The 14,973-nt window shown below is 38.9% G+C and overlaps 1 protein-coding gene across 4 annotated transcripts in view; it reads left to right on the forward strand.

Annotated features, from left to right (window-relative positions):
* acap3b (ArfGAP with coiled-coil, ankyrin repeat and PH domains 3b) overlaps positions 1-14,899 on the forward strand; it is a 38,207-nt gene extending 23,308 nt beyond the window's left edge. Inside the window, exons 10-26 of one of the 4 annotated variants that reach the window (XM_077725511.1) lie at positions 875-886; positions 4,740-4,852; positions 4,926-4,977; positions 5,084-5,184; positions 5,695-5,806; positions 5,880-6,112; positions 6,627-6,696; positions 6,822-6,916; positions 6,991-7,211; positions 7,278-7,370; positions 7,503-7,604; positions 7,820-8,043; positions 8,132-8,241; positions 8,389-8,499; positions 9,066-9,127; positions 12,317-12,363; positions 13,248-14,899. In XM_077725511.1, the coding sequence (XP_077581637.1) occupies positions 875-886; positions 4,740-4,852; positions 4,926-4,977; positions 5,084-5,184; positions 5,695-5,806; positions 5,880-6,112; positions 6,627-6,696; positions 6,822-6,916; positions 6,991-7,211; positions 7,278-7,370; positions 7,503-7,604; positions 7,820-8,043; positions 8,132-8,241; positions 8,389-8,499; positions 9,066-9,127; positions 12,317-12,363; positions 13,248-13,316 (1,827 nt within the window). In that variant the 3' untranslated portion in view covers positions 13,317-14,899. The remainder of the gene's footprint in view (positions 1-874; positions 887-4,739; positions 4,853-4,925; positions 4,978-5,083; positions 5,185-5,694; positions 5,807-5,879; positions 6,113-6,626; positions 6,697-6,821; positions 6,917-6,990; positions 7,212-7,277; positions 7,371-7,502; positions 7,605-7,819; positions 8,044-8,131; positions 8,242-8,388; positions 8,500-9,065; positions 9,128-12,316; positions 12,364-13,247) is intronic. The other 3 variants (XM_077725508.1, XM_077725510.1, XM_077725509.1) reach the window with 3 other exon arrangements.
* Positions 14,900-14,973: the final 74 nt, after the last annotated feature.

Genomic DNA, 14,973 nt, shown 5'->3' on the forward strand with positions numbered 1-14,973 from the left:
GTCAAAGGTGCTTTTGTTTTTAATGATTTTCAATTGATAAATGGTGATAAGAACAGCTTGACGTTATGCGGTTAAAATTTGAAGGAGTAATGAATAACAACCTTAGTCATTAAAACGCATCAGAAAAGCATAGCATTTAAGATGTTTAATTCTGGTTTGCTTACATTTGGGTTGTCTCCAGAAATTCTGGTTTCCTCCTTGTTGACTTGCTTTTCAAATTGTCATGAATTCTTAAAATGGAAAGGCAGCCTCACACTGAGGCAGTTTGATATGTTTTATAGGTCACACAGTCTAAATGAAAGCTATTATTTGCTGGGCCATGTCTTAAAGAGATAATCCATCTGTCGCACTAGTAAATGCCAACAACTTTTCTGTTTTTCTGCTGATTTAGCCCGTGCCTGTAATCAAATTAGCTGCCAAGTCAAGGCTTTTTGCCAGACTTGACAATCATGGCCGTTTCTGGCCAGCTCTTTAGCTCAATCAAACAAAGGCTGCCTTGTTCATTTCTCCATCCTTTTTTTGGGGATTTGTCTAATCTAATGTTCATACAGTATGAAAAAAGGATAACACGAGATGTACCATGAGTGCTATTTTAGTGGGTAACTCATTGCATTATTCTGCAAAACGTATAAAACGAGAAAGTTCGGAACGTTTCAGCTATTCCAATATTTTTGTTAAAATTAACAGCCTTTGTTAATAATCCATACTTTTCAAAAATCCCTTTATATAATATTATTTTATGGGCACGTTTTCCAGCTGTAAAAAAAGGTGCCATAAAGTTATAATTTTGGTGTTTGAACAAAACAAATGTAATCTAATGTGATATTTGTGTGTTTCTCCCCTTCTGCCTTCCATTGGTGCAAATCTTCTTCAGACTCTAATGCAGGTGAGTTTTTATCCTTCATATTCACAACCTACATATATGAAAGCCAAAAGTTGAACTATGAGGGGCCTCATTGTCTGCTAAGACATGAATCTCTTTCAGACAGCTGGATAAGACATTTAAGGGGGCACATTTATGTTACCGTTTTATTATTGTCTGCAGGAATTTAATATAAGTCAGCTTGGTGAATGGGTACTTTTGTATCCCAACATTCTCAATGAAATGGTCTTTAGGCATATTCTTGCTTGATTTCACTGAACATGTGTGCATGTGTCTGAGTGCTTGACATGTCTGCCTGCTTTTGTAATTCTCTCACTGGCTCTCTCACATTCACACCATCTGCAACAAGCCTATTGAAAATTTGGGTTTATGGTCATCACATGGTGGCTCCCTCCATAAACTTACTCTGAATAGATCAGTCACTCAATCTGTTCTGCATTGATAAATAACGGCCATCTCTCCCACTCTCTTTCACACACTCACGCAAGCATACGCACTTAATTATGTCTTTGTAATGAAAATTTTTGACACACTTCATTTCCTAAAACTCAACCGATGACTGATAGGTACCATATTATTATGTTAAGATGTTATTTCCCCAACATTTATTGAGCTAAAGCAATGAAGTATCAATTCTGCATCAGGAAACTAACATGGCCATCAACTAAAACAACAGAATTGACAAAAAAAAGAAGTGTGAATTTCGATATTTGAGTCAAATAGGCATTACGTCAGGGGCCATATTCTTTTAGGCTGTCATTCATTAAAATGTGACGGTCCTTTTACCAGCCACTCCTTCTCACTGTTTATTTGAAAGTGTTTAAATCCCTCATTTCTGGTCATGGAGTCACAGGATTAGTTGTTGTTATGCGTTGATGTCTATGCCTTTTATAGGTTTTTCAGCAATTGATGAAATGAAAGAGCTGCTTGGCGTCGTCGGTCTGTTAGAGTCCATGATAATGCATAACCTAATCCTCCTAAATCTCACAGATTGAGATTATATCAAAAATGGGAATGGGACCATTATTCCGAGTAGTAGCGCAGCTGGCATGACTTGCGAAAGTGGACATGTCGTTTTAGGCCTACTAAATACAGCGTCATTGACGAAAGGACAACAGGTCACTGGAGATTGGAGAAATGTGGCTATTCCCCAGCCTTACTTCAACCCATTTCCTCCTCGGAGCCAAGTGCAACAGATGGCGTTAGCACACATGAGCGTGAGGGCAGGGGGATTATTGTCAATGGTCCAGTGGAGAAATTTGAAGCCACGGCAAGCACTTAGTAGAAATGCTGTAGTTGTTTGTCTCATAGTTTGATGGGATTTTTACAAGTGTGGTACCCCTGGATTTAAATGGTAATCTGAATCCTTTTTTTTAACTGTTATTTTTAGAAAGAAAGGAAAAGATACTAATTGGGGTTTTAGGGACAGTTATCAAATTGAGGAAATGCTGTCAAAATAATGGCAGGTGACTTTGCCTTGAATCTACTTTTTTGTTGTTGTTGTTGTTTCTAAATCAGTGGTTGTTCCTCCTGTTTTGTTATAAACTCCACCCTGCTGTCCATTTATGGCTGTCTTTTGTGAGAACGTAATTATGGCTCCCGGGGGATCGCTGCCTCGCTTTACAACGCCTCCATTTTTCAGCATTTGCCACTTTCTTGTGTGTACCAAGTGAGCAAACAGGTGCTATGGATTCAATTGACCTATAGTAGTAACCTAGGGCAAAGAAGAGTATAAAACTACACTCAGTGTTCACAATGTTCAAATGAAATATATTTTTGAGATGACCGGTTCCAAAATACTTTCATCAAGCAAGAACGATAATACATTCTCAACGCTATCTGAAAATGAGAAGAAAAAAAAGAAAACTTAACAAAAAAAAGGTTAAATTCCATTGCCGAGTTTCTATACAAACTGACAGAAAAATATTTGCACCTTTTTTTTTCATCTTATACAGTAAATTAGAAAGAATAACATGCGCAATGTAGCTATTACGTTAACAAAATAAGGTAAAACAATCAAAACTAGTTTAATATTAATGTATGAATGAAAAATAAATGTAATTATTTGGCGCCAATTAATTACTGTAATGGTCAAAGGAATACAATTATTTTGATAAAGCATGTTATTTATTATCTTGATATAAAGTTCTTTGATTTAATTAATAAACACTATCTAGCACACAACTACTGAAGCACTTCAACAACAAAGTTTGTAAAAAAAACATCTATTTTAACTCCTTCTGTTTATTAAACCATACATTTATATCACAGTCTGTCACATGTGCTTGTTGAAGCCTTCTGGCACCACTTTTGAGCGCCATTCTGCAGGTAGCGGCTGATTTAAGGTGGGAAGCGGGGGCTCCATGCCGGTGCTGGGGGAGCTATAATGTCAGCTTGATTAGGCAGGAACTGTTGTCAAATCCACAGACAGATGGAAAGCCAACTCCTCCATAAAAGTGAGGATGTAGCAGCGGGCCTGACAATGGGAGGGCTGGCCGAGCAATGAAATGTTTGATCCCCTCGATCCGGTAGCAGCGGCGGGTCGCGGGGGCACCAGGGCCTAACAGCTGTATGGAAATGAGCACCCGCGTCACTTGCACGCGGCGGGGCAGTGTGCAGACCGACGCGTGCGAGTAGAGGAACGGCACGAGTGAGTTGCCAGGCGCATCTCTGGATGACGGATGCACTTGATAAACCACCTGCGGGATCTAGTGGACAGGCTCTGTTCAAGTGAATTACCATCACTTATTTTTTAATATTTTGGGTCATTTCGTTACTTTTTAAAATGCTGTTGGGTGTTATTGTCGTGAAGAGGAAAATACTTGGACAGCTGAGCTATCCATTGGTGAGGAAAGTTTGTTTTTCAGTTTGCTAGAGTGAGAATAGAAATGTTCCCATTGGCTCTTGTTTGATATTTGCTTCGCCTTCAGATTCTGTGAAACAAAAAAATATGTTTTTTACGTATACATTTAAGAACAACAACAAAAATCCTTCATGATCAAATCTCAAAATGATCAATTACCAATCCTTTATATTTTGCTTAAAGTCAGCTAAGATTGGCTTTCACTAACTAAGTTAAATATCTATTACAATTATCTTTAATTTTGCATTTAGAAAATCTAAAACCTGATTGTGTTTATCTTTATGCTTTTGTCTACCACGCTTAATGCTTTATGCCTAAGTATATGAATGAGAAAAATAATACATTTGACTTACCATGACACAATTTAGCAGTGAATCCTTTCGAACCCAACTGTACTTAGAGCTATGGTGGAAATGTCAGCCACATTTCAAGCAGCTCCTTTTTGTCATCACCATTATGCATTTTACTCGCGTTCACTAAAGGCCAAAAAAAAGGAAACCTGAACTTCGAAGTAGTTTTTTTTTTGTGTGTTTATATTGTTTTACCTATACCTCGTTCGACAAGTGTGCACTGGATTTTATTCCCTCTCTATGGAATTGCAGCTTTTGTGTTAACAGAACCTTAGACGGTGAAACGACATTTAGGTGGCGGGTAAAGAAATGTAACCTGTAGAACAAACAGATGGCCTCACATTCACCTCTGCACAATGGAGACTCAAAAACGGAACCAAGTCTTAATAAATCATTGAGTCATACAGCTCTCACAATTGAGCCACTGTAAAAAAAATGCAATTTCAACATACTCTCTCAATATATCATCAACATGTAATTTATGTCTTAACATAGACTCCTAATGCAATCGTATCTGTCCTCCAAATCAGTTTTTGAATGGACGTCTCCGTTATAACCCCCCAATTATTCGAGCTGCTCATTTCAAATGACTTGGGGCATGATTCTAAAAGTGAGCAATAATTGAATAAACATGTCTCCGCAGGACTTTTCCTATGATGACCCCAAGCTGGAGTTCAATGTGGATGCCCCCAATGGTGTTGTCATGGAGGGTTATCTCTTCAAGAGAGCCAGCAATGCTTTTAAGACCTGGAACAGGTAGCGATTTTACAACCTAATCGCAAAATAAGTGACAAATATGAACTAACTTAATGGCCTTTCTCCCTGCAAGGCGATGGTTTTCCATACAAAATAGCCAGCTGGTCTACCAAAAGAAACTTAAGGTACAGTTGGATCATTCCTTGATGTAATCGCACTAACATGAAGACAAATATGGTTTTATTTCATCACGAAAATCCTGTTTGTGAAATTCCTCTCTTTTAATGGCAGGATTCTTTGACGGTGGTGGTGGAGGACCTGAGGCTGTGCTCTGTTAAACCATGTGAAGATAACGAAAGGAGGTTCTGTTTCGAGGTGGTTTCACCCACCAAGTAAGTGTAATAATTATGGACAGTGGGAACCAATGAAGAAATATGTTTCCTAGAAAATAAGTCATAATGTAGTGTGGTTTATAGCTTTAAAATATATATATATAAATGGATTGGATGTCTGCAGTCAATAAGTTGATTAAAAAATAGCAATAAAAGGGTTATAAAAATAGGAAGGATGATGATCTATATTTTTGTGTCCATGTTTTAGGTGTCAAGATAGGCCAAAATTTGGTCACCTAAAATTGGTTTATTTTGAATGCAGATCTGGTTTATGTGCTACCGTCATTGAGTTGATTTTTTTTTTTACTCATCATTATTCTTGTGCTAAGTAATGTCAGGTTTTTCTGTAACTTCACATGAGTAACAAAGGATTCTATGGATCCACAAAAGATTTCATTAATTTGAGAAGACACCACAATTGACAGAAATTAAAAGTCAGCAGGAAAAAAAATAAACGATAACTCCATTCCATGTCAGCTATGTAACAAGTTGTTTTTCTTGCCTTCATAGAAGCTGCATGCTTCAGGCTGAGTCGGAAAAACTAAGGCAGGCTTGGATCCAAGCGGTCCAAGCAAGCATCGCTTCTGCTTATAAAGACATAGCGGACAACTACTACATTGAGGTATGAATAACAGAGGGAACACCTTTCGATGAATGAAGAGTGATACTCATTTGATGTTTCCTTGTCTCTATAGCGCTTGGATCGCACAGCCTCGCCCTCCACCAGCAGCATTGACTCTGCCAGTGAGCCCAGAGACAGGGGGGAGAGGGCAGATAGAGGAATTCGGGGAGGGGGCGAGGGCCTCCTCCAGAGGGTGCAGAACTTGCCGGGCAACGAACTGTGTTGCGACTGTGGCCAGAGTGCTCCGTGCTGGGCCTCCATCAACCTCGGCGTGCTGCTGTGCATCGAGTGCTCGGGGATACACAGGCAGGTTGGCTTCCTTACGCCTCTGACCGTATGAAAGATAAAAATGGATACTAGGGGGATAAATCTCATCAATCCATTTTATGATGATATCGATTCCTTAGTCACTAATACTACAATCTTTTTCAATCCTATTTAAGGCTCTCCAAATGATTTGATAGGATACTATGTACCCAATTCATACTTTAGGTTACATTTCACTTTAAGTGATTAAAAAGAAATACAAAGTAGTTTAATGTTTTTTTTTTTTTACTGCTGCAGATGTCGACATTTGAATGCAAACCATTTTTTTTAACAAAATGGCATATCTACACCTGGTATCAATGTACCATTAGTTCAACAATTTTATTGTGATACACTGTTCTCGACGCTACGATATTAACAAAGTCTGATGTGATTGACTTAAACCCAAAGCCCTTACTTACTTACACCCCTAATATAGAAACTTGTCGATTGTGAGATACACTAAATGTAATATATAATATGCATTTGATCTTAAAGTATTATTTACTTACAGGAGTCTTGGAGTTCATTGCTCTAAAGTACGATCACTGACGCTTGACTCATGGGAGCCAGAATTACTCAAGGTATGACAGTTTACGCTCTGTTTGTTACTCACTTAGTACTTATAAATCCATCAAAAATGCACCAATTTTTAGAACTAGTCGTGACCTGCCTGTCTCTCTCTCTCTCTCTCTCCTTTTGTGTTTAGCTAATGTGTGAATTAGGCAATACTGTGATCAATCAAATTTACGAGGGAACCTACAAGGAGCTTGGGGTCAAAAAGCCTACACCGTCCAGCACCAGGTTCGTCTTTAAGCCTTGTAGTAGCCATAGCTTTATTTGCGTGTATTTCTAAAATTGGCTCTTTGTTTCTCCAGACAGGAGAAAGAATCCTGGATCAAGTCCAAATACGTGGAGAAACGTTTCCTGAAGAAGATAAGCGGGAGCGAGGCCTTGGTAGAAGTCGAGAGGAAGACGCGACCATGGACGGTGAAGAAATGCCAGCGACACAACAGCTCCATTCGGGCGCCCAACAAAGCCCGCAGGAAATACCGTCGCTACGAGCCCGGCAGCGCCTCACCTGCAAATCTCTCAGCAGGTCAGTGGTGCAATAAGCCATTGTGTTTTAATCAGAAGCAACCTGACTCTTGTGAACCTTTGTCAGCAGCCGCAGCCAAGTTTCGCCGCGATTCCCTCTTCTGCCCTGATGAGCTGGACTCACTCTTCTCCTACTTTGACACGGGTTCTGGTCCTCGCAGTAAGTTCCTGGATGTTAATAAACTTGATAGCCCGAGTGAAAAGTATTGAAGTGGAAATCCGAGAGATGGCGCAATGTGCACGGGAGACACTCGATGTAATAATTAACGTGTCCGCGGTCTGGCGTGTTTTGGCCCCGCAGGTTTGAGCAGCGACAGCGGCCTCGGAGGAAGCACCGACGGTAGCACCGACATCTTGGTCTTCGGATCCGTGGTGGACAGCGTCACAGAAGAAGGTACGTTGAGTAAGATGGCCGCATCCGTGAGGACTCGCTGTCGTTGAATTGTTTGGGTGATTTGAGGAAATCCCCCCCAAAAAGTAAAATTTGCTCACAAGGTGCTCATTCGGGACTTCTACGCCATACAATCGTAATATGCTTCAAAACTTTTTTGACCGATCAGCTTCTTCGGTTTGCTGAACTGGTTTTGATCTTCTGTTCTTGTCCGACAGAAGAGGAATCAGAGGAATCCTCCAGCGGCGAGGTAGAAATTGAACAGGAAGTATCTTCGGACCCCGAGGATCCCAGGGAGCTCCACCCGGGCGCATTGCTCCACCGCTCCTCCCGCCTTCACAATTTGCCGCTCATGGCGGAAGCACTGGCTCACGGCGCAGATGTTCACTCTCCAAGTGAGGAAGATGATGGAAAAACGCCGCTCATACAGGCTGTGGTGGGGGTGAGAGACTTTTCCTCTGTTGGCAACCAGAGCCAGCGAGTGGGTTGGTGTTTTTAATGAAGCCTTTTCTCATTTTCTTCTCCAACAGGGCTCGCTGATAGCTTGTGAGTTTCTGCTCCAGAACGGAGCTGATGTCAACCAGAGGGACATGAGAGGAAGAGGTCCGCTACATCACGCCACTTACCTGGGAAACACAGGGTATGGTGATATTCAATTGAAGTCAATGCCTTTATTATTATCATCGAAAAAATACAATGAGATTGAAAGATATGCATTTGAGATGTGCAAACTTTGTTGCTCCTACTTTATATCACATGTACATCACAAATGTGTGTCGTTGTACAGTCAGGTGTGTCTGTTCCTGAAGAGAGGAGCGTCACAGAGTGAAGTGGACGAGCAGGGATACGACCCGCTGAGCATTGCTGTGCAAGCAGCCAATGCCGACATCGTGACCCTGTAAGAGAGGTCACCAGTTTGTTTGAGGCGTCGTACAGCCTCTTGCATTCTCTTATGTAGCCCATTCATTATTCACATCATGAATTCATCTTATATTGGTTGATTTCATAACTCGGTTCCCACCAAGCTGGGCCGCTTACAAATATAGATTTTTAAAGTTGCATGCTAAATAAATTGTTGCAAATCAGGCACAAATGATTGAACAGAGTTCAAATTCAGCGTTTTTGGACATTGTTGTCGTACTTTTGTCTCTTTTGTTAAAACAGTAAGAGAAGAAGTTATCAATATTGATCAGAGTGTCTTTGACTATCCTGAAAGAGCTCTACATAAGTCCAAAGTATTATTATTATCATGCATTGAATTTTTAAAAATCTATTTATTTTGCATTCATTCATTTCATTAAATATTTTTGGGGGATTTAACTGATTATAAACATTAGTAAAATACTCATTAAACCGTTTTAAATTTTTATTACCATCATAAATACAACAAATATGTTTCAAATTAAATGATCATTATTATTTTAATATGTAAATAAACACATTTTTTTTTGGACCTGCTTTCAGCCTGCGTTTGGCACGGATGAACGAGGAGATGCGAGAAGCAGAAGCCCCTCTGGGACAACCAGGTCAATACCCCAGCACCAGCCCCACTGAGCAGCAGTACAGGAAGTGCATCCAAGAGTTCATCTGCCTCACCATAGAGGAGTTCTAGCATCTCTAGCCATAGAGTCGTCACGTCACTGCCTCTAGAAACTGATGTCAGCTCGATCAAGGCTTATGGGCAACGCAAACCCCTTGATGGACCTTTTCTAACTCTTACTGACTAACCCCCCCCCCCCCCCCCCCCACACACACCTCTTGCATCTCTTTATTTTCATCTCTGACTTTGCTCTCCTTGCTACACTAGCCGCATCACATCAAGGCAAATGACATCCACTTGTTGGTGTTCTTCTAACATCCCTCACCATCACGTGGTGGTCTAACCACTCAAGGGGGGCTGCGGTAGCCTGTCTGTCACTCCATTAACTCTCTCCTCAACCCGAGGTGTAAATAGTCTGATTTAGATGTGGCTCACCCTTATGATGAGTGATGTGGCCATGTTAGATTCATCAAGGAAACAATGTACCGTGTGTATAAAGTGCGGTTAGGGAGGGATGAAAAACAAAAACTGTGATAAAAAGACTGAGCAGCTTTTAGGGGGAGAAAGCCTTGTCTGCTTTGTAGAGTGGACGCTATGGATTTAGAATACATTTATGTTGAGAGCAAAAAAAAAAAAAACACACACACAAGTATAGGCTTGGTATTTTCTGTAGACCCGTTCCGTTTATCATTTCTGAGCCAAAACCCACCAACTGCCAAAATACCAATAGACCCAGCGTTACATTTGATCCCTTTATTAAGCGACGGGTTATGCATTTACTATTCGGGCCTTCTTTGAAGGCTTACCGAATGAATGCGCTTCAGGTAAAAGGACGTCAACAAGTTACATAATAACACAATTTGTTAAAAAATAATAATAATAATAACTGAGCTTTTCCTGCCTTCTTCTGTTCACTTGACAAATGAAGTGAAATAATTCAGAAGATTTGAGGTCAATTAGCACATCATCCAAACCAGAAACCTTAGCTACAGCTTCTTTAGAGTACATCTCCATGGAAACCATAGGAAAATTCAGTTCCTACGCTAGCAATTTAAAAACAATTTACTGCTGCTGCTACTACTACTACTTCTTTATTGCCTATAAATGCCACAAGAAGGCGGCAAAGCACTTTTTCTATGAGACATAGCTTCGGCTTGAACATAAAAACAGTGAATATGTGACCTAAAAATTAAACCCTGTCTTACTAAATGAGCATAGTAGCAGAAGGGATTTTCTCCTAGAAGAGACCCAGACGAGATGCGCTTGACATTATTCAGAAAGGTCAATGCATCTTTTTTTGGTGTGCTGAGACCCTGCACTTTTCCAATCTACAGTATTATAACTTTATTATATTTATGTTTTATTTTTTTCTAGTACTCTACAGTCCCCCGCCCTCTAGTCGTTGTTTGTCAATGTCTGTCTATTTTATTTGTCTTCACAGTGGATCCGTGCAATGCATTTACTGATGCAGTTTCTTTGCATTCCGTTAATGATTGTCAGTTCAGTCTTAATAATATTGCTGGGAAAGGAAAGTGTTTTGACACTATCTCCGTAATCCGCAGTCGTAAAATCAATTTTCGTCCACTTTTTTTTACAACGTGGAAAGGCCTTACATCACGTTTGAATTGAATAATTCAGCATTGAAAGAGATTTTCTGGTTCATGGAAGAAATGAATGATAGTATAAAACATAAGTCCCGGCTTTGGGTGTGGCAGTAAAAAAAAAAAAAAAAAAAGAAGTGTACTGTATACCACTAGGTATCACACTTCCCTAGGAAACAATTGTGCTGCTCACTGCCTTTTAACTGGATAAAGATGACTTCATGGCCATATAAGCACGCCCGCATTTATTTGTAAATACTCTTCAGTGTTACAATATCTGTATCGGTGAGATTATGGAGCACATTTTTCTTACGTGTTTACACATTCGCTAGGCTCCGAGGCCCTATTGGCGGAAAGTGTTCTCTGCATGCCGTGTGGGCAAGTCAACACGATTGCCGCTACTCGCATGCTCCGATATTTTTCTACAGTTTTGATCACATTGTGCAGTGCCGTTCTGTGGAAAAAAAGCATGCACCATCATGACTTCTGATATCACAGTCTAAATCCTTTCCACAAGCAGTAATTTCCTCTCTTTTTTTGTGGTTTTAGTTTCCTCTGCCAAAGACTTTTGAAGGGAAAGTGTCTGTCTGACCTTGTAAATCACAGATTTGGATAGAGATCTTTTTTTGGTTTGTTCTCTTCCGACTGAGTAGATGCAGCGTAGTCTTAGTACTATGCTTTTGTGAAGTGACAGAGTGGTAGAAACACTGTTGGTGTGCTCACACGGTCAAAAAAATAAAAATAAATAACATGGTGATAGTTACAGACTTCAAGTAGTACCAGTCTAAGGGGGTGCCATAGTCCCCTTCGAGGAAGTATTCAATGTCGTGTCCATTGTGTGTGTGTTGACATAGGAGTGGTAAAAAGGTGCTGTAAATAGTACACGTGTATTTGAACTCAATGCCTGCCTCTCAGCGTTAATCACAGATCGTGACGCTTAGGTCTGTTTCATGTTTGTCTTTTTATTCTCTTTCAAAAGACACCCGACTGTCCAACAGATGGGTTTCTGGGAAACTGTTATTCCATGTCTTTAGACGCACTGAAGGGGGAGAAAAAAAAACAAGTACAATAAACTGAGAAATTCTTCATGAACTAACTCTCTTTGCTCTCATTTTTTTTTCAGCTTCTGCATTCTCTCAACATTAGAGCAAGATCGAGAATTGGTTTATATTCAACACCTCATGATGATTTGCCAATGTCGGGAGACTGTTGTTTTCACGATCGGACTTTCTAAGTAACATTGTCTTATTCAAAGCATTGTACAGACTCTTAACATTGAGCCATGCCTTGTTTTTAAATGTCTTCTGTTTAAAATTCCAATTCACGCTTGTGTTCAAACTCAAAAGGCGCATTTTCAAGCCTGCATCCAGTCAGTCATACTGTGCGCTTTGAATAATTCAGTGTCTGCACTTGTGAAACATTCATATGACCTCACAAACAGTTTTATATTTTTCACACCAACTATACAAATTTTATGCATTTACAAGGAATCTTTTAAACATTTTTTATATTCTAAGGAACACCACAGAGCTTGACAAACATTAACTGACATTTCATTGCTTCTCTTATCACAGGGTTTGTCAAGGATGGCAGAAGGTTAAAATCCTTACCCCGGGATAGAGTGAGTGAAGCATCCTGGGCCATCTTTTTCTGTAAAGGGTCATTGAATCTTTCTTGCTCTGATCCTGGTGCTTCTTTGAGGGATTTTTTGGTGCGCCTGGGGGAAACAACTGGAGCCGGCTAGCCCATTTGCAAAATGTTTGCCTTACATGTACTCCCATTTGGTGTCCTAATGTAGTCACAGGACCCAATTCTCAGTAGATCTATACACTTTAATGAGATCCGATACAAGTTACATTAAACAAGTTACATTTAAAGGAAAATTCTTTGACAATAATAGCTTTGATGCTAAGGAAAATTTATTTTCATACAGTTCAATTGACTTTTTTTTAAATAATGAATATATTGTTAACTTAGAACATTCTTAAATGTAAAACGATCCAAGTTCCCCACCAAATTAGGATTTGCACTCAAATTACAACTTTTATACTGCAAAAAAGACGTTTTTGTCACAACATATTTTAAAATAAATACCACTCTAGTGGTGCCTTTCTAACCATTCACTGCAAAACACTTAGAACTTTTGTATTGGATCTTATTATAGTTCAATGTTGCAACTAACAATTTGGCAGGTGAGTGTTTTGATAAAATGTTATTCATCTTTTAACTAAGTGAATATCTGACAAAAAGTAGTTTCAGAATAGTAGTTCATATTAAAAGACAGTTCCACATGCCAAACAGGATGCTCCCCACACTCTTCCTATGCATTTTCTTTCCCTTTTCCCCCAAACTCAAACTACAGTATGGAGTATAGCTACATGTGGTAGAGCTGCCTTTTATTTATTTTCTCTTCAAAACAAATTGCATGCTACTGGGCCTATGGTGTGTTCTGGAGCAATCCTAACATTTTTGGATGGCAAATGATGAAAACGCCTTGACTTTCAGGTGACATCTCCCGTGTTGAAGTCTTTCGCCAGTTTTCTCTCCTCGCATCTTTCCAGCCCGAGAAGCTGAGGAGAAGGAGTCTCCAGTTCAGTCGCTGCGACAAACCTTCCACCACCCCATCATTGTACGGTTCAGATGCCAATTAGTATAATCTTCTTATTAGGTGATCAAAACTTGGAGAAAAAAACAAATGCATCATTTCTAGGCTTAAATTTCACAATGTTCGCTATACTGGTGTTTCAATGTATCCAAGTTGGAATGATCAAATCAAGTTACTATTGCGCTTTCAAGGGTTCTGTCAGCCTGCTTTTTATTATTTTATTTCATTTTTTGGTGATAGGACTATTTCCTTGATGCAAACTTTTAAATTAAGATTTAATTGTATTTTTTTTGCTTTCAAGTGGCTGATAGTCAATTTCAAGAAGTTATAAAATAATATGAATAATGTTTTTTTTTTAAAACAGAATGATTATGCAAATTAGCGACAATAGACATCGTTGGTTAATTTTTTTTAAAGGCTGCTTTAAAAAACATTATTCTTTTTTGCTTTCAAGTTGCTGATAGTCAAGTTCGAGAAGTTTCAAGATAATATTAATAATGATTTTAAAAAACTGGTTTATGATGCAAATTAGCGACAATAGACTTTGGTTGAAAATGTTTTTTTTTAAAGGCTGCTTTGGAATGTGATTATTTTGCAACAAAAAGTAATCAAGGGATCAAATGGGATAGGGTTAGGCCCACTAAAGAAAAGAAGGTGGTCAAGATTGTGACTTTAAAGTGACAATCTTTATAATTTTATAATTGAATTATTAAAATGTTGAATTCTGTCTTTAAAATCAGAAATTGACTTCAACTCAGAATGTTGACAACATTTGTTCCCATCAATAGACCTATTACTCTTCTATAGAGTTAATAAGTCATTATTTGAGTTTGAATTTCATTTATAATTCCGATCAAAGATTTTTTATGATGTCATTTGTCTAGTATATAGCTCTTGACGCGCCTTCAGATTTCATTGCAGTTTTCTTACTAATGTTTAACCTCTGAATAACATGCACGCTGATGACTGATATGAAAACTGGCACGTGAGTCCAGCACGCGTGTTAACTGCTGACAAATATTTATTCATACCAATATCATTTTCAACTATACAAGGGCAGAGTGTTTTGTTTTGATGACTTGTCAATGCTGTTAAATGCTGATAGCCACTCTGCAATTTATCATCTGGGGACTCATTTTTCCATTGGCCTATTTCTTAACTTTCCTCACAATCGTCATTAATGCACAATCAGAAAATAGGCACGTGCACTATACTTCTTTTGCTTTAAGGTGTTGTGTATCATTTGTAAATTGAAGACTTAATAATAAAATCATGTCAATATATTATATATGTAGAATTAGTTGAACAATACCAACACATAAAGTCATTGATATTTGTTTTTTCCCCCCTTTTAATAGTCTTGTTACTTCATGAATGTAAGGGTGAAAAATCTATATACAAGTTGTCAATAGAATGTCTTTTCATTCTTCAAGAAAGGTATTGCAAATGTATACAAGACAAAATATTAATACACAACGAGGAGTAGACAGTGAAAGCTTTTATTGCCATCTAATCATGCTGTATTGGCACTGTAATAAACATCACAAGGTCACATGTTTATCATTCATTCTGTAAACAATTGGACCCACTTGACGCAGATAGACGAATAAAAACTTCAGTGGGTCT

This window comes from Stigmatopora nigra, chromosome 10, assembly GCF_051989575.1.
Source record: "Stigmatopora nigra isolate UIUO_SnigA chromosome 10, RoL_Snig_1.1, whole genome shotgun sequence".
Lineage (NCBI taxonomy): Eukaryota > Metazoa > Chordata > Actinopteri > Syngnathiformes > Syngnathidae > Stigmatopora > Stigmatopora nigra.